At 45.6% G+C, this 24,728-nt stretch overlaps 2 protein-coding genes across 9 annotated transcripts; both read left to right on the top strand.

The window, feature by feature from the left end:
- Positions 1–1,786: 1,786 nt before the first annotated feature.
- On the top strand, positions 1,787–10,184 carry LOC310769045 (uncharacterized protein). 2 transcript variants are annotated; one of them, XM_083628110.1, is made up of 7 exons: positions 1,787–1,880; positions 3,903–4,016; positions 6,287–6,406; positions 6,567–6,665; positions 7,806–7,888; positions 8,842–8,883; positions 9,123–10,184. In XM_083628110.1, exons 1-7 carry the CDS (start codon positions 1,820–1,822, stop codon positions 9,210–9,212), a joined length of 609 nt encoding a protein of 202 aa, XP_083484236.1. In that variant the 5' UTR covers positions 1,787–1,819; the 3' UTR covers positions 9,213–10,184. The 2 variants fall into 2 exon arrangements, with proteins under 2 accessions (XP_083484236.1, XP_083484237.1); XM_083628111.1 differs by having other exon boundaries at positions 1,804–1,887.
- A 4,724-nt stretch (positions 10,185–14,908) lies between these two features.
- Positions 14,909–24,285, top strand: LOC310768996 (cell adhesion molecule CEACAM18-like). Of its 7 annotated transcripts, none has more exons than XR_014551404.1 (6): positions 14,909–15,807; positions 18,046–18,458; positions 20,438–20,558; positions 21,986–22,017; positions 22,369–22,415; positions 23,982–24,285. XR_014551404.1 is itself a non-coding variant. In XM_083628017.1 (5 exons), exons 1-5 carry the CDS (start codon positions 15,621–15,623, stop codon positions 23,984–23,986), a joined length of 684 nt encoding a protein of 227 aa, XP_083484143.1. In that variant the 5' UTR covers positions 14,909–15,620; the 3' UTR covers positions 23,987–24,285. The 7 variants fall into 7 exon arrangements, 5 of the variants coding, with proteins under 5 accessions (XP_083484143.1, XP_083484145.1, XP_083484146.1 ...); XR_014551405.1 differs by having other exon boundaries at positions 15,457–15,807; positions 18,046–18,417; XM_083628017.1 differs by lacking the exon at positions 20,438–20,558.
- The last annotated feature ends 443 nt before the right edge of the window (positions 24,286–24,728 follow it).

Raw genomic sequence — 24,728 nt, 5'->3', positions numbered from 1 at the left:
GTGCGTGTGAATTCTGTAGGATGCCTGCATTTTCGTTCCCATATTGTTCGGGAAATTTGCACATTTGATATATTTGCCTTCAGTGCAAACTGAACTTGCCTTAGGAACACACTGTCCATCTGTGCTCTGCAACACCAGTATTCGGCAGACCAAATATTGCTGGGCTCAACCTCCCATGAACCCCCACCATGCTGCTTGTATCTGATTGGCCCTTTTCCTGGCTACAATCAGAGGAAGTTTCTCCACTCCCCAGCCTGATTCATTTGCCGTGTCCCCAGCCCTTCCTTCCCCATTCCCCTCTGCCATCCATCATCTGCAGCACCAAAGCCTTTGCACTCCTCTCTGCCCCCACCCATTAGCAGTCACTGGACGGAGGGAGGGGAGGAAGGAAGGAGGGGGAAGGAAGACTGCCCCACCCAGTCTTCTACCGCAGGAGGAGGAGGGGGAGGCATTGAAGGAACCCAGGCATCCTGGTCCTGCTGGCGAGAGCATCCCGCTGAAGTCAAGCCCTGGAGGAGGAGGCAGCAAGAGCATCTGAGTTGAGCAGGGGAGGGGAGCTGTAGTAACAGAGAAGGAAAAGAGGCAGTGAAAGTGTTAGAAAGCCAAAGAAAGTCTTTTTTGGTTAACACCCGGGCCTAAATGGCAATGCAAGTGTGCCCTCTTGCTCCATCAACCACAAGAAAACCAAAGGAAATCAAGCAGAGGTTACGAAAACTGAAAGGAAACTACAACTAGTCCAGAATGCGGCCACTAGACTGGTGTCTGGGAGCAGCCACCGAGACCATATAACACCGGTCCCGAAAGACCTACATTGGCTTCCAGTACGTTTCCAAGCACAATTCTAAGTGCTGGTGCTGACCTTTAAAGCCCTAAATGGCCTCGGTCCAGTATACCTGAAGAAATGTCTCCACCCCCATCGTTCTGCCCGGACACTGAGATCTAGCTCCGAGGGCCTTCTGGTGGTTCCCACACTGCGAGAAGCGAAGTTACAGGGAACCAGGCAAAAGGCGTTCTTGGTAGTTGTGTCCACCCTGTGGAATGCCCTCCCATCAGATGTCAAAGAAATGAACAACTATCCGACTTTTAAAAGACATCTGAAGGCAGCCCTGTTTAGGGAAGCTTTCAGGGTTTGATCTTTTATCATGTTTTTAATATTCTGTGGGGAGCTGCCCAGAGTGGCTGGGGAAACCCAGCCAGATGGGCGGGGTATAAATAAATTGTTGTTGTTGTTGTTGTTGTTAAGTGTTCAGGAGTTTGACCAACAATGCATGAAATATGGGCTCACTCCAGCTGCAAAAAATAATACGCCAATGCCTTAGGACGTGATGCGGGTTTAAACGCCAGCACTATTAAGCCTAAATGAAAACTAAAAATGTGAAAGTAGGGCCCCAAGTCATGGTTGGAAATCTAAGATGGGTCTCAGGTCTGGATTGGTTTGGAGATCACTGTTTCGAACCTCTTCTGTAATGAACCCTAAAGTTGCCAACTCCTTATGCACACTCTTCATCTCAGATGGCATCTTTGCTCCCAATGCAGAGAGATGGGTTCTGCCGAGTTACATATTTGGGTGAGAAGTTCCAGGAGTGGCTTGCCTGATAAGGGCATAGGAGGAAGTGTACAAAAGAGCTTGGTTTGGATGAGTTCCAACCCATGGGGGGAAACCCAGTGCTGAAAATTCAGCGGCCAAGTCCCTGTCTCTCTGATCGGAGACTCGCTCAGAGCCAGCAGTGGTACTGGAACCAGGTGCTGGGCAAGGAGTAGAGAAAGACCCCAGAACACTAGAGAGCCAAACCGGTCCTTCGGGAAGTGCACCCACAAGATGGACAGGCCACGCAGATCCCATGGCTGGAATGTCTCCTGGAAGATGCTGCTCTTAGCAGGTGAGAGGTCAGCACCCTGCAATGGGGAGGACTTATTTGGGGGGAGTTGAGGATGCTGGAGGAATTTGGTCTTTTAGCACAGATCTGCATCTCTCCCACTAATGCAGATGTCAAAACCTAACTCTGCACCCGATTTCATCCTTCTCCAAATGTTGTGGTGGTGCAGTTCTCAAGAATTCGAATTAGAGGAAGGTGTTGTTTTGAGTGAAAATACCTTTTTAAACATGTATTTATATGCAAAAGGCCTGCTAGGGACCACCCTGTTGCACCCTCGGTTTCCTACCTACTAGGATGCAGAATCCGGACCCCATTTCCAAAGGGGTTGCTGGTAAGAGCCCTGGAAGAGGGCACAAAAAGTCCTTTTGGAATGAAAGAAGCTTACATGCAGCTGAGCTGGGGGTAGGATCGTGACCTCAGAGACTTCTCAAGAAGGAGCTCTTAGGGTAGCATCAGCGGTATTAGAAACCAAGATATGAAAGCTAGGAGCTAAATGGCATTTTAAGCCTAGGTTATGGGCACAACAACAGAATGTCTAGGCACGCTTTTTTTAATAACAAAAATATAAAGCTGAATATTCTTAAGAGGGTATCTTCTCCAGTCTTCAGAGAGTAGCTGGAAGTGGGGACACAGAAAAGGACCCTCCTTTCCTTCCCCTCTGCAGTTTTAATCTGAAATCTTCGGCGCAGTACTGCCCCCAGAGCTCAAAAACTATTCACGCTGATGAAATTCCCTGTCTCAAAGTGTGCCTGGAACAATGGGAGTTTTGAACGCTGAACACCAGAGGACCAGGTTGTGGTCCTTTCTGAGCCAGAGATGGAGAGGCAAAACTCTTGGAGGAGGAACCTGGGTACCCCATGAGATGCAGGCCTTGTGAGTAGAAAGGACTCACCCTGAAGGGGGTGAGCACAGACAGGGGCGCAGACCTCCTTCACTGGGCCCCTTTACGCTACTGTTTACTTACCTAGAAGCACGGGAGGGTCTTGGAAGGGGAAGTTCCAGAACGTTTCCCCTTTTTTCATGCCCCAGAAAGTGGCTGAGGCTGAGCTGCCAGGAAAGGAACTGACTCGCTTGCCCAATAAAGTAAGGGCTGCACTTATTGTTTGCAGGACAATTCTTGAGCGCAGGGGAGGTCCAGGACATGTTGCTGGTGTGTACAAAATGCCAACCAAATAATAATAAAATAACAATAATTTATTATTTGTACCCTGCCCATCTGGCTGGGTTTCCCCAGCCACTCTGGGCGGCTTCCAACACAATATTAAAATACAATAATCTATTAAACATTAAAAGCTTCCCTAAACAGGGCTGCCTTGGGGGGAAAGTCTGGTAGTTGTTTTTGTCTTTGACATCTGGTGGGAGGGCGTTCCACAGGGCGGGTGCCACTACCAAGAAGGCCCTCTGCTCTTGCCACCATGCCTGTGCTGCTGCCAACTCCACCGTTGCAACAAGGTAGTGGCAGCAGCCAGGGTGCAACATCAGCAGCCGGGAGCGCTAGGGTGAAATGGCAGCAGGTGGCATGGTGGCATGGGCAAAGCCACAGCAGGGCTGGCAGTGGCACAATGGCGGGGCTGGACCTGCCGCCTGAGGCGCATTATTTCGCCAGCCTTGCTGGCATCGCCGAAATGGACTGGGGTATTTTGAGTGCATTTGTAATGCTTGGTTCCTAATGAGTGTTAATGCATATATAATCAGCTATGACTTCAAAATGATGTGAATACCATACAACACATCTCCTCAACACATTTTAAAAGGGCACTGGACGTCAATCAACCAAAGTCCTGGTTAAAGAGGAATATTTTTGCCTGGCGCCTAAAGGTGTATAATGAAGGCACCAGCCAATCCTCCCTGGGGAGAGCATTGCACAAACGTGGAACCACTGCAGAAAAGGCCCTGGTGTTGCCACCCTCTCACAAAGGAGGCACACGAAGACGGGCCTCAGAAGATGATCTCAGGGTCCGGGTCGGTTAATATGGAGAGAGGTGGTCCATATGGAGGTCTTTTTCCTTCTTCTCCACCCGACAGATTTCATCCTGAGTTCTTGCTTCCTGATGACTCAAGCCCAGGACAGTCTTGGAAGGCCCTTCACGACTGAAGGATATTCTCCAGAATCACAGACTGCCGTCTTCACAACAGAAGGTACTGACTTAAAGCAACTTACTATCTGCTCTGGGACCAAGGGACAATTGATAAGAGAAATTGGATTTTTATCTCTTATCAGGTGCCATATATACACAGCTCTTGCTATCAAAACACAATGTGTTCTCAGGAAATCCTTTTGTTAGGTGACTGTTCGCAAGTCAACGATTTCCACTGATTCCTATGGGGAAATTTCTATTGCGTTCCCGACTGTGAAATTCTGACTCCCCAAATGGTGAGGGAAAACCTGGGGAAACCCTCTGAAACCTTGGAAGAGGCAAATGAGGAAGGGGGAAATGCTCTCTTATTTGACTGATCTCTTCCCCTTCCTCCCTCCCACCATGGTTTCTGGCAAAATGCCATGTACCATGGAGAAATCCCCAAAAGGTTGTTTAAGGATGCATGCAGGTCGAGCTGTTTGGATATCTGAATCTGCAGTGTATATAGCCAGGTTGGGTACTAATTCCTCACGTTTGGATAAGTGAATTTTCACATAGCGAGCGTTTGGATAGTGGGACCCCTGTGCTGCGGACAGGAAAATGTATCTGCCTTCATTGGGTGGGAAACTGGGGTCTCAGATTTAAGGCTGAGAGACTCTGGAACATATACACCATAAATGCAAGAGTTTCTGGGCTGTTATGAAAATGATATATTGATGGTATCTAACACCGTGCAAATTGGCAAAAATGTATAAATCTAAATCAAATTATTGTTGAAAATGTAAATAGTAAGAAGGTTCTTTGTATCATATGTGGTGGTTTTGTAGGAAGGTTAAAGCTTACTGGGAAATGATATGTAATGGATTGAAAAGGATGTTTAAAATAATGTTTGTAAAAAACAAAACAAAAACAAAAACCAGAAGCTTTTCTTTTGGGAATTATAGGGATAGAACTACCTGAACTGTATAGAAACTTATTCATGCATGCTACTACAGCGGCAAGAATGTTACTTGCCCCAAAATGGAAAGAAGTAGAAGTCCCAGCAAAGGAAGAATGGATACAAAAACTTATGGAATATGCAGAAATGGCAAAACTTACCGGAAGAATAAGAAATCAAGATAACAAACTTTTTATAAAAGAATGCAAATAGTTTGTTGAATATTTACAGAGAAATTTTAAACAGATAAGAATACTGGCAGGATTATTGTAATAACCTGCAGTTTCATAAGAGTATATATTTAAAGTAGATGAATAAATGAACAAATTAAGTTAATTTGGATATGCAGAAGATGTTAAAAATAAATTTAAGGAACCGCAGAAAGAGGGGGAAGTGAGACAAGTTTTGAAGTGTTAAAATGACTGTAAATTTATGGAAATGTATAAACTTGAAAAAGCATTTTAAAAAAATAATTTCTGGGATGTGAAATGGAATATAAACATAACCATCTCAGGGATGTCCCCCCCCCCCCCAGTTTCCCATCTTTTAGGGGGATGCCCTCAGTGTGTTCCTTTTATTCACCCAGAGCTGAGTTCTCTTTTCAGACTCTACATTTTTAGGGAAAGTTGCTTTGTGAAAGCGTATGTCTCAGGCAAAATTACATGGATATTGGAAGAAATTAACTCCTAAAAGGTTGATGGATTTTCACCAGGAGGTGTATTTTCTTTTCTATAACTTTCAAACGAATGTGGAGAACTAAACCCAACCCAAGATTGGAAAAAATGATAAACAGAAATGGATGTATTTGCTTATCCCTAGTCTGGAGGGGGCCCAAGTCCTCTTCCTTTTCCTTGAAGTTAATGGTCCTTTTCTCTGTCCATCCCTACTGTCAGGAATGAGCCAGCTCCTAGTGGAACTTAGCAGCTAGCTGCAGAAAAGATAGGGTTAGATCTGACGCAGGCTGAACAGTGGCGAGTGCCCAGTGCAACTCCCTTGGACATTGAAATGCCGGTTGCCAAGGGAACAACTGAGAGTGGGCTGGAACACAGCCAAAGCTCTCAGGAAGTTCAAACAGATGCAAGCAGACACAGAGATTGTCAGAACAGGAAGAGGCTGGAGCTAATCCAATAAGTCCGAAGAGTTGGCAAATGGGAGGGCTGCTAGACAGGAAGCAAAACAAGAGACATAAGGTGTGAACGTTCAATATCTTCTGTAGGAACCGGAAGGAGTCTTCAGAAGTGTCATCTTGAGTAATAATGTCGGCTGCTTCGTTAGAGCTGTCCAGAGTTATGTTAGTTTTTACAATAAATCCTCCTTATTAATTACCTACGCTTACTCCTTTTTAATTACCTACGCTTACGCCGGAACCTGGACTCCTGGCACCCACCCTGCAGCTGCCACCCATTTCATCTTCTTCTCAATGCATTCACAAACTTCGACCAGGACCATAATATCAACGACAGAGGAACTATCAGATCTACACAAAGAAAATAACTTCACTGATACAGAAACAGGTGGGAACTCAGAGCAATAGTTTGACCTCCAAGTACTGAGGGGAGGGGAATTCTTACAGTTCCAGTTCTGAGCAGCAAGCAGAGGTGCTAACCTTGCTCCTTTCAGATCAAGGGATGGATTTCACCTAGCAACTGAAGTTCCTAAAAATATTCTCCGCAGGCCCAGTCAACCCTTCAAAAAGTGTGGTGGCCACCATTGTCATCATTGTGGTTCTGCTGGTACTGGTCGGAGCTGGGTTTCTGCTTTACTTCTTTCTCTGTGAGTAACACACTGGATCCTGGGAGCACAAGACTCCCAACCGTGAGAAAGAAATGATGGTTTGTGTCCAGAGCAGGAAGGAGATGGGGAACCTGGAGTCTCCCCCTTATTAAGGAAGGAGATATGTTTGTAGGCTTAAAATCCATCCCTTTCCTTAGACCCTTTGAAGACCCTGTAAAAAGTGCTCCTAGGAACCTAGGAGATCATGCTAGTGGTCCATCTAGCTCAGGACGGTCAACACTGACAGGCAGCAGATTGCAAGCAGGGGTCATGAATCACAGAATCATAGATCAGTAGAGTTGAAAGGGACTCTGAGGATCATCCAGTCCAACCCCCTGCAATGCAGGATTATTATTATTATTATTATTATTATTATTATTATTATTATTACCCTACCCATCTGGCTGAGTTTCCCCAGCTACTCTGGGTGCCTCCCAACAGAATATTATTAGTAGTAATAATAAAGCGATAAAGCATCAAACATTAAAAACTTTCCTAAACAGGGCTGCCTTCGGATGTCTTCTAAAAGTCAGATAGTTGCTTATTTCCTTGACATCTGATGGGAGGGTGTTCCACAGGGCAGGCACCACTTCCGAAAAGGCCCCCCCGTCTGGTTCCCTGTAGCTTCACTTCCTGCAATGAGGGAACTGCCAGAAGGCCCTCAAAGCTGGACCTCAGTGTCCGGGCTGAACGATGGGGGTGGACATGCTCCTTCAGGTATATGCAGCTGTCCCATGCGGGGATCAAACTTGCAACCTTGTCATTATCAGCACCATGCTGTAACCAACTGAGCTATCCCGTCTCTCCCAGCCCAACCTGGAGATGCTGCTGGGGGTGGCACCTGGGACCTTCTGCATACAGGGCAGGTGTTCTACCACCAAGCTGCCTTATAAGAAGTCTTCCTTTTGTTCCATCTTGCTCAGTATTGTCTACACTGAGTGGTCCAGAGATTTGGAGAGGGGATGCTCCCAGCCTCACCTAGAGGTGCCCCCGGGGACGGAACTAGGGGTGTTGTGCATGCAAAGCAGATCCTCTCCCACTGAGGAATGACGACCCTTCCCCCTTGCCCTTCATGCCCTGTGGAGACCACATTTGATGTTGGATGTTAACATTTGACTCTGAACCTCCTCCCTTTCTCAGGCGTCCGTCGTAAGAGCCACGGGACACCCACCCAGGTCATCTCCGTAACACCGTTATATGAGAACATCTCCCCTGCTCAAAAGGTGAGGCCTCAAGTGGGCAACCCAAAGGCTTTGGGGAATCAGCTTCCTCCCCTGTGGCAGTAAATAAGATCAAACGAAAGGAATGTCTTACCAGTTAGATTCTTTAATAATCACAGCGAGAGAGAAAAGAATACGTCTACCTAGAAATGGCGGTGCTCCCAATTAAGGGCCACTCCCCCCTCCCTATTAATCTGCATCCCTCCTACGTCTTGTAATCTGAGGTTGTACCCTCTGCACTTTCTGTTCTGCTACTTTCTGAGCTCTCCGTGTCTTTGAAGAAGGGGGGGGGGTGAATGCTATCCAGAGATTGTGAATCTGTTAATCCTCTCTCTTCCAGCGTTTCTTCTGCTAGCTGTTCCCCATCCAGTATTTCCCAGCTTCTGCCTTCTGAACTATGTCCCTCCGCAAACCGCTGTTCCAAATCTATACTGTCCTCCTGCTCCTGGGAAGATTCAGTTTCAGGGGGAGGGGGAGACACCCACCATTCTTCCTCAGTGCAGCCCTCCTCAGCACCGTCCCTGACAACTATTCAACGTTGGCTTTCAGATTTTGAGGTGCTGTCGAGAGCATAACAGTCCTTGTCCAGGGGAATTTACCAACTTTAAACAGGAAGATATGTATTTATTAGAATGCATAGTAACAGATGTATCACATCATAATCCCCACCCCACAGTGATTATTCAGGTGCTACATTAACACAAAGCTTAGGCTAAGAGACAGTAGCTCAGGGGTGCCCAAACTCTTTTTAGGATTGAAGTTGTTGAACTTTTTGTAGGATTTAACCCCAGGACATATACTGCCACGGGAGCTGAATTAAATCTACCGGTGGGGTGGATTAGGTCCCTGAAATAGACTTTGGACATGGCTGCAGTATCTGGTCACCCAGTAAGCTTCATGGCTGAGCGGGGATTTGAACCAATAAATGCCCTTCAACCATTTTTCATTCATTCCAGGTCGTGCCCAACAGTTCCTCTGCTGCTGACCAGGTATACGAGGTAAGCACTGGCAGGAGCTCTTCACGATTTACCCTTCAGAAAAGACCCGGAAGAAGCCCATATTAGGCAATAATTTTGGAGGTGGTGCTGGGTGCACTCCAGGGAGCCTAGATGCAAAGGAGAGATGGGCTCTTGTGTCTCTGACAGCTGGTCAGAGGATGGGATTTCTTACCTTTCGCTCCTCCCAGGCACAAACATCAATCATGTCACCTGATGCACTGCCTCCATTTCTTCTTTAGAGTCTGCAGCATGGAGATCAGAACGTCTACAACGAGTTGATGTTCAGACAAAACCCATCGGAAGTCCCCTCTGTTGGGTTGTCTCCTTGACCCTCGTTGCTCTTCCCTTTTCAGAGGAGATGTGCTCATTTCAGCGCATCTGAAGTGGGGATATCATATTCTCCATCAAAATGGACCCTCCTTCCTTCGAGGCCCGTCCTTCTGCAAATCCTAGCCCTTGCTTTGAATGAGCAGCCACAACAAATCAGCATCAGAAGAAGAGTCTGCTTCCTCGTGACCCTGCTCCCGTCTTAAGATGGAGAGGCTTTCCTAAACATCTCTGCTTGCAGAGGGATCGTGGGTGGTGAATGTTGTGTTTTTTGGGTGGGAATTTTTGTAATTTGGCTGAGATGGATAAATACTGGTCATACAGGGTGAGTCTTTTAAAAGAGGCCCTGTGGAACATGTGTACTCTATATCCATGGGGCCTCTTTTAAAGGACTCACCCTGTATAATAAAAAGGAGAATTCACTGGATGCCTAGATCCAGGTTTGGGGCAAGTCGTCTTTAGTGAGAGAGCTCCAGCAGAGATTTAAAATCACTAAACACGCGGCGAAGTAAAGCATGGAAATATAGGCTGCTGGACCTTTAAAATATCCCCTTCTTGGTTGCTTCCAAAGCTCCCCACTGCCCTCAGCATAGAAAGAGATCACAAATTTGGTAAGTTAAAAATGGTTTACTTGCAAACTCTTCGTGACCCAGCCTCTTCTCCCCTCCTGCTTTTTCAGTAGCAGGAGCGGGCACATGTGGGAATGTTCAGGGATGCGGGAGAGGATATATTGTTTGATTATAGCCTTTCCAACTTGTGTTAACAAGTTCACAATTTAGCAGAGTAACATTCCCCTTTTTAAACTTGCAGTGGATGCATTTGCTCAGGCTCGCGAAAGCCTCTATAATAACTGTTCTGGTATTTCCCTCTTATTCCCTCATAAAAGATAAGACACGACACAGTCTTCTATGAAAGTATAAAAAGAGTTTACTCACATTCTGTTCACAGTAGGATCCCAGAAGGCCGACTTAGCTTAGAAAGCACCTGGAAACTATCTCATAAGGAGACAGTCCCTTTGTCCTCTTTTGGCTAAGCAGATGTTGCTTCTTCGATGCATGTAGTCAAAGAGAGAGAGATGGCTGCCCTGCCCTGTGCTTTTGTCGTTACCTGTACAGGTGAGGCCAAGCCCACCTCTAGCCACATGCAGAGGAAGTCTGTCCCAGCCCAGAAGGAAACAGGAAGTTTACCTGCTGGCTGGACAAACATTCCTCCCCATGTGTAAACATGTTCACTCTAGGAATGTTGTACTTGACTGCTCTTGTGTTTCACATCCCACAGCACAAAGATGATCTTGGGTCCCCTGGTCCCCCAAATCACCTTGGGGGTTTTCAGGGGATTTTACAATCTCACATAACCCCACTTCCCTCCGCCCAAGTCTCTCCCACGAACGGGAGAGCTGCCATCATGGCCCCAGACACGAACTGGAAACTGCAGCCATGTAGTTTAAAGACTAACAAGCATTAAACAACCAAAAGCCTTCCTGTGAGGTATTTTAGGTCAAGATCTGCCGAAAGAGAAGAGGACATTATTTATGTATGCTACTAGGGCGGCGAGAATTCTGATAGCACAAAACTGGAAGACTGGAGAAATTCCGACAAAAGAACAATGGCAAGAGAAATTGATGAATTATGCAGAACTGGCAAAACCAATGGACAGACTACGAGAAAAGGAGTTTTGAAAAAGAGTGGGAACCTTTTATAATATGTTTGCAGAATCAAAGAAAGAACATTGACTTGATGGCAGGATTTAAATAAACACTCACATCTTTATTAACAGAGAACATTTAAAATAATGAAGAAATGATATAGTGGATTTTAAGAAACAGCAGTATGTAATAAGGGAGTAACAAATCAGAAATGGAAACTGAGGGAAGCCCAGGAGGGAAGGGGTAAAGAGGTGTAATACGTATGTTATTGATATGAGATGCATGTGTTGACAGAAAAGAAAGTGAATAATTTTTTTTATTTTAAAATAAAATAAAGACTAACAAGCAAACCCTATTCCCAGCTCACTCAAGACTTGAAGTGGGTGCTTATAGCTGGTTTGCTATAGTCTCTGCTTCTGAAGGAATATTGGTTGACTTGAACCATATGTTCTCCATTTGATGTGTTCTATGCTGGGTTTAAAGGTTTAAATTGTGTTAGCTGCTGCGTTTTGTGCAGATTTCCGCTGGGGTTGTTGTTTTGACTGAGCTCCTTTGTTTCAGTTTCTGGATTTTTATTATAAATTGCGCTTTGTATTTTGTTGTAATAAGTAAAGCCCCTGGAGAACATGGCTGGGTGGCTGGTATACAAATGTAAATAATAAAAGTAAATGATTAGTAATAATAATAGACGATGGTGAATATTTGCTCAATAAACAGGTTGTCTGGAAGCAACCGCTGTATGCTGAGTTGACTCTGTGTAGAACCACACGTCTGTATGGTTATGTAATGTTTGACTCAACGCTGCAAGACTGATAGCTCTGATACAGAGGGACGTTCTCTGAGGGAAGCCCCGCTGAAGTGAATTGTGCAAGCATATTGTTCATTTAGAGAAGATTCCCACAGGATTCTGTCCCATATTACTTAATTGTGTGTGTTTGTGTGTGTGTGTGTGAGAGAGAGAGAGAGAGAGAGAGACAGAGAGAGAGAAATTGACAGGCGCCTAAAAGACTTGAGTCATGACACCATCTATTGCTTCCTTCTTCGGTCGTCAAAACAATCTTTCTGTGTTTCTAGAATCGCATCTCCACACTTTGAGCCATCTATCTGGACTCTTTCGGGCTGTCACTATTTTGGGGAGACAATTTGCAGGCCGCACTGCTCTGCACATAATTTGATGCATTTCCACCAAGACAGAGATCTGACTTTATTTGGATGCTATGGATTTTATATGTGCTGTAAGCCACCCAGAGTGGCTGGGGAAACCTAGCCATATGGGCAGGGTATAAATCCTATTATTATTATTATTATTATTATTATTATTATTATTACAGTGGTACCTCGGGTTACATACGCTTCAGGTTACATATGCTTCAGGTTACAGACTCCGCTAACCCAGAAATAGTACCTCGGGTTAAGAACTTTGCTTCAGGATGAGAACAGAAATTGTGCTCTGGCGGCGCGGCAGCAGCAGGAGGCCCCATTAGCTAAAGTGGTGCTTCAGGTTAAGAACATTTTCAGGTTAATAACGGACCTCCGGAACGAATTAAGTACTTAACCCGAGGTACCACTGTATTATTATTACCACCTGTCAAGCACCATATACTGGCCTGCAACTGCTCCCCCCCCCCAGCCTACATGAGATTGAGAGGGCAATGAAAACGACATGCGAGTCTTTTTACCGCTCCTCTGCAGTCCCATTGGACACTAGACTTTGGGAGCCATCTATGTTCTCACGTGATTCTTTATTGCACCAGGATGGGGTGGAGAATGGAGGGTCCTAATGAAAGTTAGAATGATGTTGGACTGGAAAGTAAATGGTTACTATTAGCAATGGTTAAGACAAGGAAAATAAGGAAGAATAGTCTAAATTTAAATTAAAATAAGGGAAGATTTGCTGAACAATCGATAAGAATTTGGAATACAGAAAGGGGAAGCATGAGGAAGTCGGGGAAGATAGGATATGAAATTAGGGTATGAAATGATACATGTTTTTTTGTTTTGTTTTTGTTTTTGTATGTTTATGTTTGTTGTATTGTGTTTATATGGAAAAATAAAAATATTTAAAAAAAAAAAAAAGAGAATGGAGGGTCCTTCATAGAATTGTAGAGTTGGAAGGGACCCCCAGGGTCATCCAGTCCAACCCCCTGCAATGGAGGAATCTCAACTAAAGCATCCATGGCAGATGGTGATCCAATCTGTTTACAAACCTCCAATGAAGGGGAGGTTCCCAAGGGAGTCCATTTCGTTGTCGAACAGCTCTTATCGCCAGAAAGTTTTTCCTGATGTTTAGTCGGAATCTCCTTTCTTGTAACTTGAAGCCACTGGTTTGAGTCCTGCCCTCTGGCGCAGGAGGAAACAAGCTTGTTCCTTCTTCCATGTGACAGCCCTGGAGATATGTGTCTAATCTTCTTTTAAGGCTATGCTAGTGGGTGGCCGTCACGTGCAGGAGCGAATTTCACAGGTTAACTATGGGCCGTGTGGGAAAAGTCTTTTCTCTGGTCTTTCCTGAACCTTCCAACATTCAACTTCACTGAACACCTCCGAGTCCTAGCGTAGGGTTGCCATATTTCTAAAAGTGAAAATCCGAACACAAAAATGGTTGAGCTTTTTTAGCCCAAAATTATTGGGCAAAACAAAAAAGAGGGAGTTTTTGAGCTATTTTTAAGTGTCCAGATTTTCACAGACCCTTCGGCGATTCCCGTCCGGACATTGCTTCTGTCTGCAGTATTCTGGCTATGTCGGGGAAATTCCAGACATATCACAACCCTAACTTACCTCCCCTACCCACCAGCCCCCAAACCATGTCTGTCAGCCACTGGAAGGAGCATGTGTGATTTTGAAGCGAGAAAAACCCGAAATTGAAATTGAAATACTTTGAAATATTTTATTGTCACTTGTACAATTTGTATACAGTGAGATTACACGGGCATCCCCCACTCAGCTCTCTTAGTCTTAATTCCCCTCATTTACTGACATACACCCACTAAACCCAAAAGTCGGTTGCCCTGTTGTTATCTTTTCATTCAGCAGCCTAACAGCCCATGGATAGAAGCTGTTCTTTACCCTGTTGGTGCTTCTATATCTTCTGCCTGAGGGCAAGAGATCAAAAAAGTGCCGGCGAGGGTGTGAATCATCCCTGATAATTTTCCTCACTCTCCTGAGGCAACGTTCTTCCGCGATGTCATCCAGCGGATTCACGGGACAGCCCATAATATCTTGTGCCGTATTCACCACCCTCTGTAGGCACTTCCTAACAGTTGATGTCAAACCAGCGTACCACACCGTGATGCAGTATGAAAGGACACTTTCTATTGTTGACCGGTAGAGGAAGATAATCAAATGTTGATTGACATCGTTCTTTGGCAATATTCTGAAATGTGATAACCTTTCCTCCATCCCCTTCTCCATCCCCTTGATAAATTGGGCTGTCCTTTTCTGAGCCCTTTTTGCAACTGTGCAATATTGTTTTACGTACAGCGGAAGTCTGGAGGCAGTTAAAACCTGGCAGCCTCTCTTGGGCTGGGCATCTGTGTTTGTCTTGTGGCCTCATCATTAAAAGGTAAAGGGACCCCTGACCATTAGGTCCAGTCGTGGCCGACTCTGGGGTCATGGCGCTCATCTCGCTTTATTGGCCGAGGGAGTCAGCGTACAGCTTCCGGAGGTCATGTGGCCAGCATGACTAAGCCGCTTCTGGCAAACCAGAGCAGCGCACGGAAACGCCTCCCACCAGAGTGGTACCTATTTATCTACTTGCACTTTGTGCTTTCGAACTGCTAGGTTGGCAGGAGCAGGGACCGAGTAACAGGAGCTCACCCCGTCACAGGGAATTGAACCACCGACCTTCTGATCGGCAAGTGCTAGGCTCTGTGGTTTAACCCACAGCGCCACCCGCATCCCTGGCCTCGTCATTAGCTGATGCTGAAGAAGCCTTCCTTCCCCTTTTTCTTCTGCCAGATGCCCACCAAAAGCTTTTGCTTCCTTCTCAACTCCACCAGCACATGACCTGGCACCCAACAAGAGGGCTGGGAGTCAGGAGAGGGGGAAGCCCAGCTCTGCCTGAGTCACACTGAGGACAGGATGCCCCTACCCTCCCATGCCCCTGTTCCATTCCTGGGCTAGCAAACCACTCCCTGGAGCACTCGTGGGGGGTTAACAGGAAGAGCAAAGGAACCCAGGCATAGCTGTCAACGTTTTCCTTTTTTTGAGGGGAATTTCCTTATTCCGAATAGGATTTCTCGCAAGAAAAGGGAAAAGTTGACAGCTATGAACCCAGGCATCCGGCTGACAGCACTGCTGTCCTGTCAAGCAAAGCCCCCAAAATGGAAAGGCAAGCAGGGAATCTGTGGCTCACCTGGACCCTGCGAAGGTGTGTTGCAGGGGGTTGGACTAGATGACTCTTGGGTCCCTTCCAACACTACGATTCTATGAAGAGCCCCTGGCAGGCAGCCCTCCTCCTGGCTGTCTTGCCTTCATCGACGTCGTCCGCATCCGTGCCGTCCCTTTCGTCGACATAGTCTCCATCCCTCTTTTACCGTCGGGGCCGCCCAGGCGTTCTGTTTATTGCGCATTCATGACGCTCCTTCACTCCTCGATTCCAGGCCAAACGCGGCTGAGCTTCGAAAGCGCGGCGTTGACCATCGCGGCTTCGCGCTCCTCCCTCTTATCCCTTGCCCCCGACGTCCGCGTATCGGCGACAGCGCAGCGGTCCCCCGACCTTGCCAAGGACGCAGGGAAGGAGCCAGCCGGCTGAGTCGGCTCGCGGTGGATGGAAGCCCGGCCCCCGAGGAAGGCAGGGCCGGGCAGGATCAGATCTGGGCTGCCCGCAAGCGGGCAAACGAAGAGGCCCCCCACCACGAAGCGAAGCCCCGCCAGAGGCAGGTTGGACGTGCGTCCGGCCCAGCCTTGGAGACCCCCGGGATGGAGGAATTGCTGGCGCGCAGGGCTCCTCGCAGGTGAGCAGGATCGGGACCAAACTGACGGATATGGTTATGGTTTCGTGCTGCGAAGCTCCCAGCACTTTTTGAAACGAAGAGCGGGGGGCAGATGGATCAGGGGGGCTGCAGAAGCATAGAGACTTATTTCACTTTATGCGTGCGCGCGTTGCTCCTCTGATCAAAATCGCCCCTTCCAGCAGCTTGCAGACATGGTTTGGTGGAGGTGGGTAGGAGAAGTCCCCCACCCCGCCACCCCATGGCTATTGGCAGAAGTGCCAACTTGGTGCCCATGGGTGCCCGGGGCCGCAGATGCCATGCAGCGTACATGGCCCTGGCACCGAAATTTGTGGGTGCCGCCCTGCCCCTTCATGGGGAATTTTGTGGGTGCTCGGGCCCCCAAGACCCCAGGAAGTTGCCTATGGCTATGACTATTGGCAGCTTTTGGATCGGGGGTTTCCCTTGAGCACGGTGCTATTTCCCTTTGGGCTTCATTTCTGCTGTCACTCAGTTTTGTATCAGAAGAATGTTATGCAGGGTGACCATAGCATAGAGAATTGAATACTCCCGACAGTTGAAATTCTCCACTCAGAGAGGCTGAATTCTGCGCAGGCTGAGAGCCTTTGCCTGGGGCTCCTTATTTTGCCTAATTGTTTCGGGTGTGGGGGTTTGCATCTGCCAGTCATGGCAAAGAACATTGCAGCGTGCAGCAAAGGCACCATCTTCCTTCCTTCAGCTGAGATGGCATCGCTGGTTCATCAGCTGTGGCTGACACTCACACAGCCCTGTGTTTTCGCAGTGGGTGGTGAGGTGGGGTACCAATTCCTTGGCCAGCCAACTTCAGAATGTGGGAGGAGTGGGCAAAGGGGTGAAGACCCTGTGTATGAAAACTTAGGACATTTTTTTGTTTCTTCCACTCTTACTTGTACATTCAAGAATGTGTGTATTGCAGTTGGGTGGTGTGTTTTTTGTTTTGTTTTTTAAAATTAATTTTTATTGCATTTTCAGTTTTAACATAATCACAATTTCGATACATATTTCAAAAAACTCAAACCTCGCTCTATTCGAGCATCGACTTCCTCCCGCCCCTTTTTCTGACTTCCATACATATTTACTTTATTCTTAGCATTTCCATAACAACTTTTTTACCTTCTCTCTTGTTTTTTAATTCACCTCTTTAAATGTAAATCAGTTCCTTATATTCTCTTTACAGAACATTTCAACTCAAAGCTACAAACGTTTTCAAATGTTTACATTGTTCTTTCAAATATACTATAAATTTGCTCCAGTCCTTTTGAAACGGTTCGTCACGCTGATTCCGGATCTTCCCCATCAGCTTTGCTAACTCTGCGTATTCCACCATCTTACTCCTCCACAGTGGCGTAGCGTGGGTTGTCAGCACCCGGGGCAAGGCAAGTAATTTACGCCCCCTAACCCGTGGATTTGCGCCCCCTAACCCGTGGATTTGCGCCCCCTAACCCATTGATTTGCCCTAACCCCAGATGTTGCGCCCGGTGCGGTCCGCCCCCCCTGCACCCCCCACGCTACGCCACTGCTCCTCCATTCTTCCACTGTTGGGCTCTCCTGTGATTTCCATTTCTGAGCCAAAAGTATCCTTGCGGCCTTTGTGGCATACTTAAACAGGTTTACATCTTTTGGGGGGATTTCATCTCCAATTAAACCTAACAAGAACATCTCTTTATTTTTTTATTAAAGTTATATTTCAAAATCTTTTTTAATTCATTATAAATTATATCCCAATAGGCTTTCACCATGGTACACGTCCACCACATATGATAGAAATTCCCCTCCTTCTCCTTGCATTTCCAACAATTTTTATCCTGATTTCTATACATTTTAGCGAGTTTGGCTGGTGTTATATACCAACGGTACATCACCTTTGTTACATTTTCTTTGAGTGACATACATGCTGTGAATTTAATTGTTTTTGTCCACATTTTTTTCCCATTTTTCAAAACCAATGTTATGTCCCAAATCTTGGGCCCACTTAATCATAACACTTTTTACCTCCTCATCCTTTCTGTGCCACTCTAGGAATAATTTATACGTTTTCGACAATGTTTTTCTTTGACTGCTCAACAGCTCCGTCTCTATGTGTATTGCAGTTGTTGAGGTCTCTTTGATGCAGTGAGAGAGACTTTGGGGCCATCCGTGGATCTCTGAAAGAGAACAGAACTGTGCTGAAACTAGGACTTTTGATTGAAGTGACGTCTCCTCTTCGCTCTCTCCCCTTTACAGCCTCCATCCTGAGTTCCTGCTTCCTCTTGACTCAAACCAAGGGCGAGAAGGAGACAGTCATCAAGATGGACACGGAACACCCAGAAAAAGGAGGCAGTGTGACCTTCACACCTGTAGACCTTGATGTGGGGGACCTTAACACCTTCAGCTGGTACCGAGGGGAAATTGAGGAGACTAGTCAAATCTTTACTTTTATACTAGTACCATCTAGAATACAGAATAATGGACCTTCCTTCACTGAGCGGGAGACTGGGGGCCTAGACAGCTCCCTTAACATCAGGGATTTATGGCTAAATGACTCTGGACTCTATACATTGACTGCTAAACTGTCTTCGGGAACGGTGATAGGATTTATAGTCTTAAATGTCTTAGGTATGGTGTCTACTTTTAGGATCCGCCTTACTTCTATTACTGTAAGTTATTTTAAACTGTTTCTAATATTGTGTGTTTTAATGTTATAGCCAGCCCTGGGAACTAAGGGCCCAGGGTGGGTAAATAGTGGTAACGGAAATAGTAATCACAGTATTGACTTTATAATCTGAAACACACAGAGAAAGAGAGACATCACACGTTCTTTTGTAATTCACGGAAATCTGTAATAAAAATTGTTTTTTTAAACAAATCATAGAATTGCAGAATTGGAAGGGACCCCAAGGGACATCTAGCACAACTCGTTGCAATGCAGGAATATGCATGGAGAAGAGTGATGAGGGAGCCCAACAAATCCATCTGCATGTCACTACCTGGCGGCCCTGCTGACCTTGAGACTCATATTCCATAAACTGGGAACATTAATTAATGCCGTTGCGATCTTGCTTGTTAACCTTCGGGTAGATTTGCTTAGTCGGTTACTGGTCCTGTTAATACGATTTTGTAATTTCTGCTATATTGTTGTTTTACCCATTTTATTTTTATCGCTTTGCTCCCTGCTCTGGGGTTGAAAAAATCCAATGAAGAACGGGATAGAAATACTGCAGCTTAACCAGAATGGAATGGAAGGCTCTCGTGTGCAGGGAAGCCTGAATGTGCAATGCACACGGGTGCATTTGTCCATGCAGGTCACCCTCCAGCTGCATTCGTGGAGGGATGTGAAGAGAAAGTTTGAGATGCTTCACTGCAGCAAGGCCACAGACAAGCTTGGGGCAAAGTTGCCACCTTTTTTCTTTCTTTTTTTGCTCCTGCCTTTAAAAGTAGTCAGAGCAGGCAAGAAAGATTCTGGTGATACTCTTTTTACCACATACAGTCATACCTCATGTTACGTTTGCTTCATGTTACATTTTTTCAGGTTGCGTCCCGCAGCGACCTGCAAGTGCTAGAAAGGGTTACTTCTGGGGTTCATTCCTCGTGCATGCGCAGTAGTGCTAAATCGCGCTTCGCACATGTGCACAAGTGCCAAATCGCGCCGCGCAGATACGGCGCTTCAGGTTGCAGGCTTTTCACGTTGTGAACGGGCCTCCAGAATGGATCCCGTTCACAATCAGAGGTACCACTGTATCTCCATGCCAGGGAGGGGGGGAAAAACCTTTAGCTATTCATCAAGGCTGTTCTGAATCAAATAACTGGCAACATTAGGTTGATGTCCAGAAGAGCTGGTTTCACTGAAAATTGCCCTATACTCAATGTGGAGAACATGCAAGAAAATAAAGGAATTTTGGAATGTAATCTATAATGAGCTTTAAAAAATGATTAAGGTATCCTATCCTTTATTTTTAAAACCAGAGGTGTTTCTCTTAGGGATACTTGGCCCAGATATACCTAAAAATGCGAGAGAATTATTCTTGTATGCTATTGTAGCTGCAAGAATATTGATTGCATCAAACTAGAAAGGAGAGGAAATTCCAACAAAACTGGAGTGGCAAAGTAAGTTATTGGAGTACGCCAAATTGGCAAAAATGACAGTAAAACTGAGAGGTTCTACAGGGCAAACTTTTATTAAGAGATGGGATATGTACAAAAAAAAATACCTTATAAATTACTGTAATAACATAATGCCAGTGGGAGGACTCGAATGAATTCTGTGGTATGTTGACTAATAAGAGAATACATTATTGATAATTGACAAAAGCAAATAAAATAAAATGAATGTTAATAGTGCGCTAGAGAGATTAAGCGGTAAATACATGATGGGGTGGCAAGACGTTGTTGAATACTTAAGTGGAATGTAGAGCGATATGATGTAACAAATAGCACGATTATCTTTCTTTTTATTATTATTATTATTATTATTATTATTATTTAACTTGTATGTTTGTTACATATTTTTAATCTCAATAAAGCAATTTAAAAAAAGGAAAAAAGGAAATTGTCCCATACTCATGTGATCAACTGGGGAAGGAAAATCATGGACACATACTTTCCAAAGCTCACAGCACCTTTCTCTCCCGTCTTGCAGATGTAGAGGAGGCTGACTCCCATCCCCAAGCGTCAGTTTTTGGAATCATCCTAGGTTGTATGATTGGAATCGTGGCCATGGGAGGTCTGGGAATGTGCCTGTACCCCAGGTTTCACTCAACGTAAGTCTGCCGTCCTGGTCCCCTTGAATCAGGGTCCCCCTGAATTTGCCATCTCCCCCTGGTTCTCCGGGAAGTTCCTGCTCTGCTTAACTGCTTTGAGTGGTCTCTCTGCTCACGCTCAGGGTTTGAGGCTGTCTCACCGTGGTGAGCCAGTGTGGTTAAGAGCGGTGGACTCGTAATCTGGTGAACCGGGTTCGCGTCTCCGCTCCTCCACATGCAGCTGCTGGGTGACCTTGGGCTAGTCACACTTCTCTGAAGTCTCTCAGCCTCACTCACCTCACAGAGTGTTTGTTGTGGGGGAGGAAGGGACAGGAGATTGTCAGCCACTTTGAGACTCCTTAGGGTAGTGATAAAGCGGGATATCAAATCCAAACTCTTCTTCTTCTTCTCCTTCTTCACTGGTGTCCCGCCCCACACTTCTCTTAGAGACATTCAGTGCCCCGCTGTTTGCGCCTCCAAGCCAAATGCACAAACACCAACCAGGGTTGCCATATTGAAGAGGGGACAGAGGAAGAAATATCTGCTTCAACTATGACACTCGGGCAGGAGAAGTTGCAGCAGCTGAGGTTCCCTCTTCTCAATAGTCCACCAAAGGCACCATAGGCCTATCCTCTGTTAAACCTGATGATTCTGATACACAAACATTTGCAATGAGCAGATGACCACATCAAGCACCCCTCCAAAATTGGTCAGAAACTGTACACATTTGGTTGACTTTTCAGTTCTAAAAGGTAAAGGTAAAGGACCCCTGACAGTTAAGTCCAGTCATGAACAACTCTGGGGTTGCGGCGCTCATCTCACTTTACTGGCCGAGGGAGCCAACGTTTGTCCGCAGACAGTTCTTCTTGGTCATGTGGCCAGCATGACTAAGCTGCTTCTGGCAAAACCAGAGCAGCGCACAGAAACACCGTTTACCTTCCCGCTGGAGCGGTACCTGTTTATCTACTTGCACTTTGATGTGATTTAGAACAGGTTGGCAGGACCTGGGATCAAGCAAAGGGAGCTCACCCCATCATGGGGATTCGAACCGCCGACCTTCCAATCGGCAAGCCCTAGGCTCATGAGGGGTAGCTAAGTTGTGACCTTCCCGATGCTATCAGACTCAATAAATGTCTGGAGGACACCTGATTGAGGAAACCTTCCTTAAAGGTATTTTTTTGCCATTTGGGGAGTTCCCAATATCTAGAGGAAATCCTAGCAAGGCATTTTCTTTGCACCCCTAACCCATCTCAGGCCACTCACCTTACCTGCTTCCACTAATCTAGTAGGAGTTGTTCCTTCCGTGGTCTCAGCCTTTTGAGCAGAGGGTTCAAAAGGAGAAGAGGGTTGTGGGTTTTCAGTGCCTCCTGCTTGGCTCTGGTGGGCTTATTCTCCTGGATCTCTCTCTGTTCCCTAATACTCTTTCTGTCCTGTTTTTGTCATTTCAGAGCAGGGCGTCGCTGACACAAAACCCACCACGGTAAGAATGATATACATATGATTCCTAATGTATTCAGACTCCAGAGTTTTGGTCCAGTCTCTAGAACGGAGTAGGAAGGGGAGGGGAGGGGGTTTGAGCCAAAGCAGAGCAAAGTGAAGGTCTTCCTTCATCAGAAGGAAGTAGGACATGGGTGAGGAACTTTTCCAACCCAGCGAGCCAGATCCTTATTTCCATGAGTCCTGTGGGACAACTTTGACATGTAGGCTGGATCACCCATCTACCAGTCACCTGACATCCACCCCTCTCAGTGTGTCCTGCTTGGTTCTGCTGGGCTTGGGTTCTGTCTGTTGTACGTTCCAGGTCCGTGACTTTTTCTCTTTGTAATTTCAGACCAGTGCTTCAGTGCATCGGTAGGAACAGAATACAAACCCACACTGGTAAGGCTAGAACAATGGTGGTCCCTAATATATGCAGACTTCAGCATTCTGATTCAAAGTCTAGAAGCGGGAGAGGGGTTTAGTTGCAGCAGAGGATGTCTTTCTTCCTGCAAAGGAAGTAAGAGCAGGAGTGGAGAACCTCTTCAGCCCAGCAGTCCAGATCTTTATCTCCATGAACCCCCCTGGGCCAAGTTTGCCAGGTAGACTAGGTCACCAACCTGTCAATCACATGATAACAATGACTATGAATTTCATTTGCAAGCAGGTTCCTTTGAAGTCACTTATAAACAAACTTCAAAGTGTGGGCCACCTTTGGAAAGCAATTTTCCAATCTATATCAGTTGATGCAACCCCAGGATAAAGACACCCATGTTATTTGGAATAAAACTTGCAGCGTTTACTGAGGACAGACCAATGCTCAATATAGAGAATAATCCCCAAGAAATACAAAATGTTACAAGAGCTCTGAAAACCAACAATTCACCAGGCTTTGATGGTTTACCTGCATAATTTTATAAAAACATTTTCAGATAGCAGTACTTTTAAAATTAAGCTGTTTAACTATTGTAAGCTAACTAAGGTAATATAAGAATCTTGGAAAGATGAAAAAATAACCTTAATTCATAGGAAAGACAAATATCCGACATTACCCTAATCTTATAGACCAATATCATCATTTAAACCAAGATTTCAGAATTCTTGCTCCAATGTACACAAAAAGGTTAAAGTTATTTTAATGTATAGACATCCAGACCCATGGATGTCACTATAGGTTGTTTACTATCAGTTAATGCAAGAAAATTCTTGTATTTAATAAATGAAATAGAAATAGCTTTGGTTTTCTTAGATGCTGAAAAAGCTTTTGATAGGATAGAAAGTAATTATTCATACTCCTTGTTGGATAAATTAAATACGGGTGTTCCTTTCTTGGAATATATCAAAGCTGTTTCTGAAGACCCATGCACAGTTTTATAGATAAACGAACAAAAATAAATAAATTCCTGAAATCATTTTTGAGGGAGCAGAGCCCCCCCTTTCACCTTTGCATTTTTTGTGTGCTGAACCATTGATACAATCTGCAAAAGAAGTACGGGAAAAAATGTTAAATCAAATACCAATGCTGGTATTCATAATATTGATGTTGTGTGAAGTATATATGTATTCGATAATACTATGTACCTATGAATTTGTTGAGTTTATGTGTTTGTTGTGTTTTTTAAGTGAAATTTAAAAATATATTTAAAAGGAAGAATCTAGAGCTTGGCTGTTATCCTGACACCTTTACGCTCGCTGGCTGGATTACTGTAAGGTGGGATCAAGTTTGATGTTTCCTGGATAACAGATTGATTATTGATTGCATGCTTTCCCTTATAACCCTGCAAGTAGAAAGTTGTGAGCTCTGTTTTGTCATCGTGTTTGCTTTTGAAAAATTCAGTGAAAGCTAGAAATCCAGGGAACGGCCTTGGAATAAACACTCAAAAGTGCTGCCCCATTACAGCCCCCAATACCATAATGCCTTTGAACTTCCCCTTGGTCCCACTGACTCCTTCTTATGATATCTTGCAGGGTGAAGACATACAATATTCAACACTAGCCTTCAAGGCCAACCACCCTCCTCAGCCAGAGCCAGGGCCATCTGGCCTTTGGAAAGCAACATAATATGCTCAGAAATCAAGAAGAAATGATCAGGGATGATTCTCCCCTGGCGCTCTCCTCAGTGCAAACATCTCCTATGACTCACATCCTTTGCCTGGATTGTTTTGGGGAAGTGTGTTGAAAAAATTGGTTGCCTTGTCTGAAGAGAAGAATGTAGAATTCTCCCACATAGGCACACAGTCACCTGCTGTAATAAAAAGTTTTAGCAGTGGGACCAAGTGGTTCAAATGGTTTTTGCCCCCCTCGCCTCTTCTTCCAGCTCCGCCCCCCCCCCAGTGCCGCTTCTCCGGCCTGCCACAAGGTCTGAGGGATAGTGGACCGGCCCGCAGCTAAACAAAATTGCCGAATCCTGACCTAGGATCATCGTGCATGAAGAGAGCATTGCACAAAGACAACAGTCTTGATCGGAGACAGTGGGATGTCAAGGGAAGGGACAGAAACCTGCTCATGGCAGTCGATGATACAGGGTGGCCAAAAGCTTATCTGAGGGTGCAGGGCATATAAGTCTGCTATCCTAACCATGCCTACTCAGAAGCAAGTCCTCCTGAATTCAGTGAGGCACACTCCCATGTAAAGTGGGGTTAGGATTGTGGTCCAGTCATCTCCTTGATGGGGAGAGCCAATGTGGTATAGCGGTTAAGAGCAGTGGACTCGTAA

This window comes from Podarcis filfolensis, assembly GCF_964270895.1.
Source record: "Podarcis filfolensis genome assembly, chromosome: 8".
Taxonomy (NCBI): Eukaryota; Metazoa; Chordata; class Lepidosauria; order Squamata; family Lacertidae; genus Podarcis; species Podarcis filfolensis.
This window is presented reverse-complemented; position numbering and strand designations above follow the sequence as displayed.

What these genes read in the sequence shown, in the direction of transcription:
- LOC310769045 (XM_083628110.1), top strand. Translation starts at nt 1,820, where the DNA reads ATGGACAGGCCACGCAGATCCCATGGCTGGAATGTCTCCTGGAAGATG. An exon ending in TGCCGTCTTCACAACAGAAG is followed by an intron (nt 4,017 to 6,286) that starts GTACTGACTTAA and finishes CCCACCCTGCAG; the next exon opens with CTGCCACCCATTTCATCTTC. An exon ending in CTGCTGACCAGGTATACGAG is followed by an intron (nt 8,884 to 9,122) that starts GTAAGCACTGGC and finishes TTTCTTCTTTAG; the next exon opens with AGTCTGCAGCATGGAGATCA.
- LOC310768996 (XM_083628016.1), top strand. Translation starts at nt 15,621, where the DNA reads ATGGAAGCCCGGCCCCCGAGGAAGGCAGGGCCGGGCAGGATCAGATCT. An exon ending in GCGCGCAGGGCTCCTCGCAG is followed by an intron (nt 15,808 to 18,045) that starts GTGAGCAGGATC and finishes TCCCCTTTACAG; the next exon opens with CCTCCATCCTGAGTTCCTGC. An exon ending in TATAGTCTTAAATGTCTTAG is followed by an intron (nt 18,418 to 20,437) that starts GTATGGTGTCTA and finishes CCCGTCTTGCAG; the next exon opens with ATGTAGAGGAGGCTGACTCC.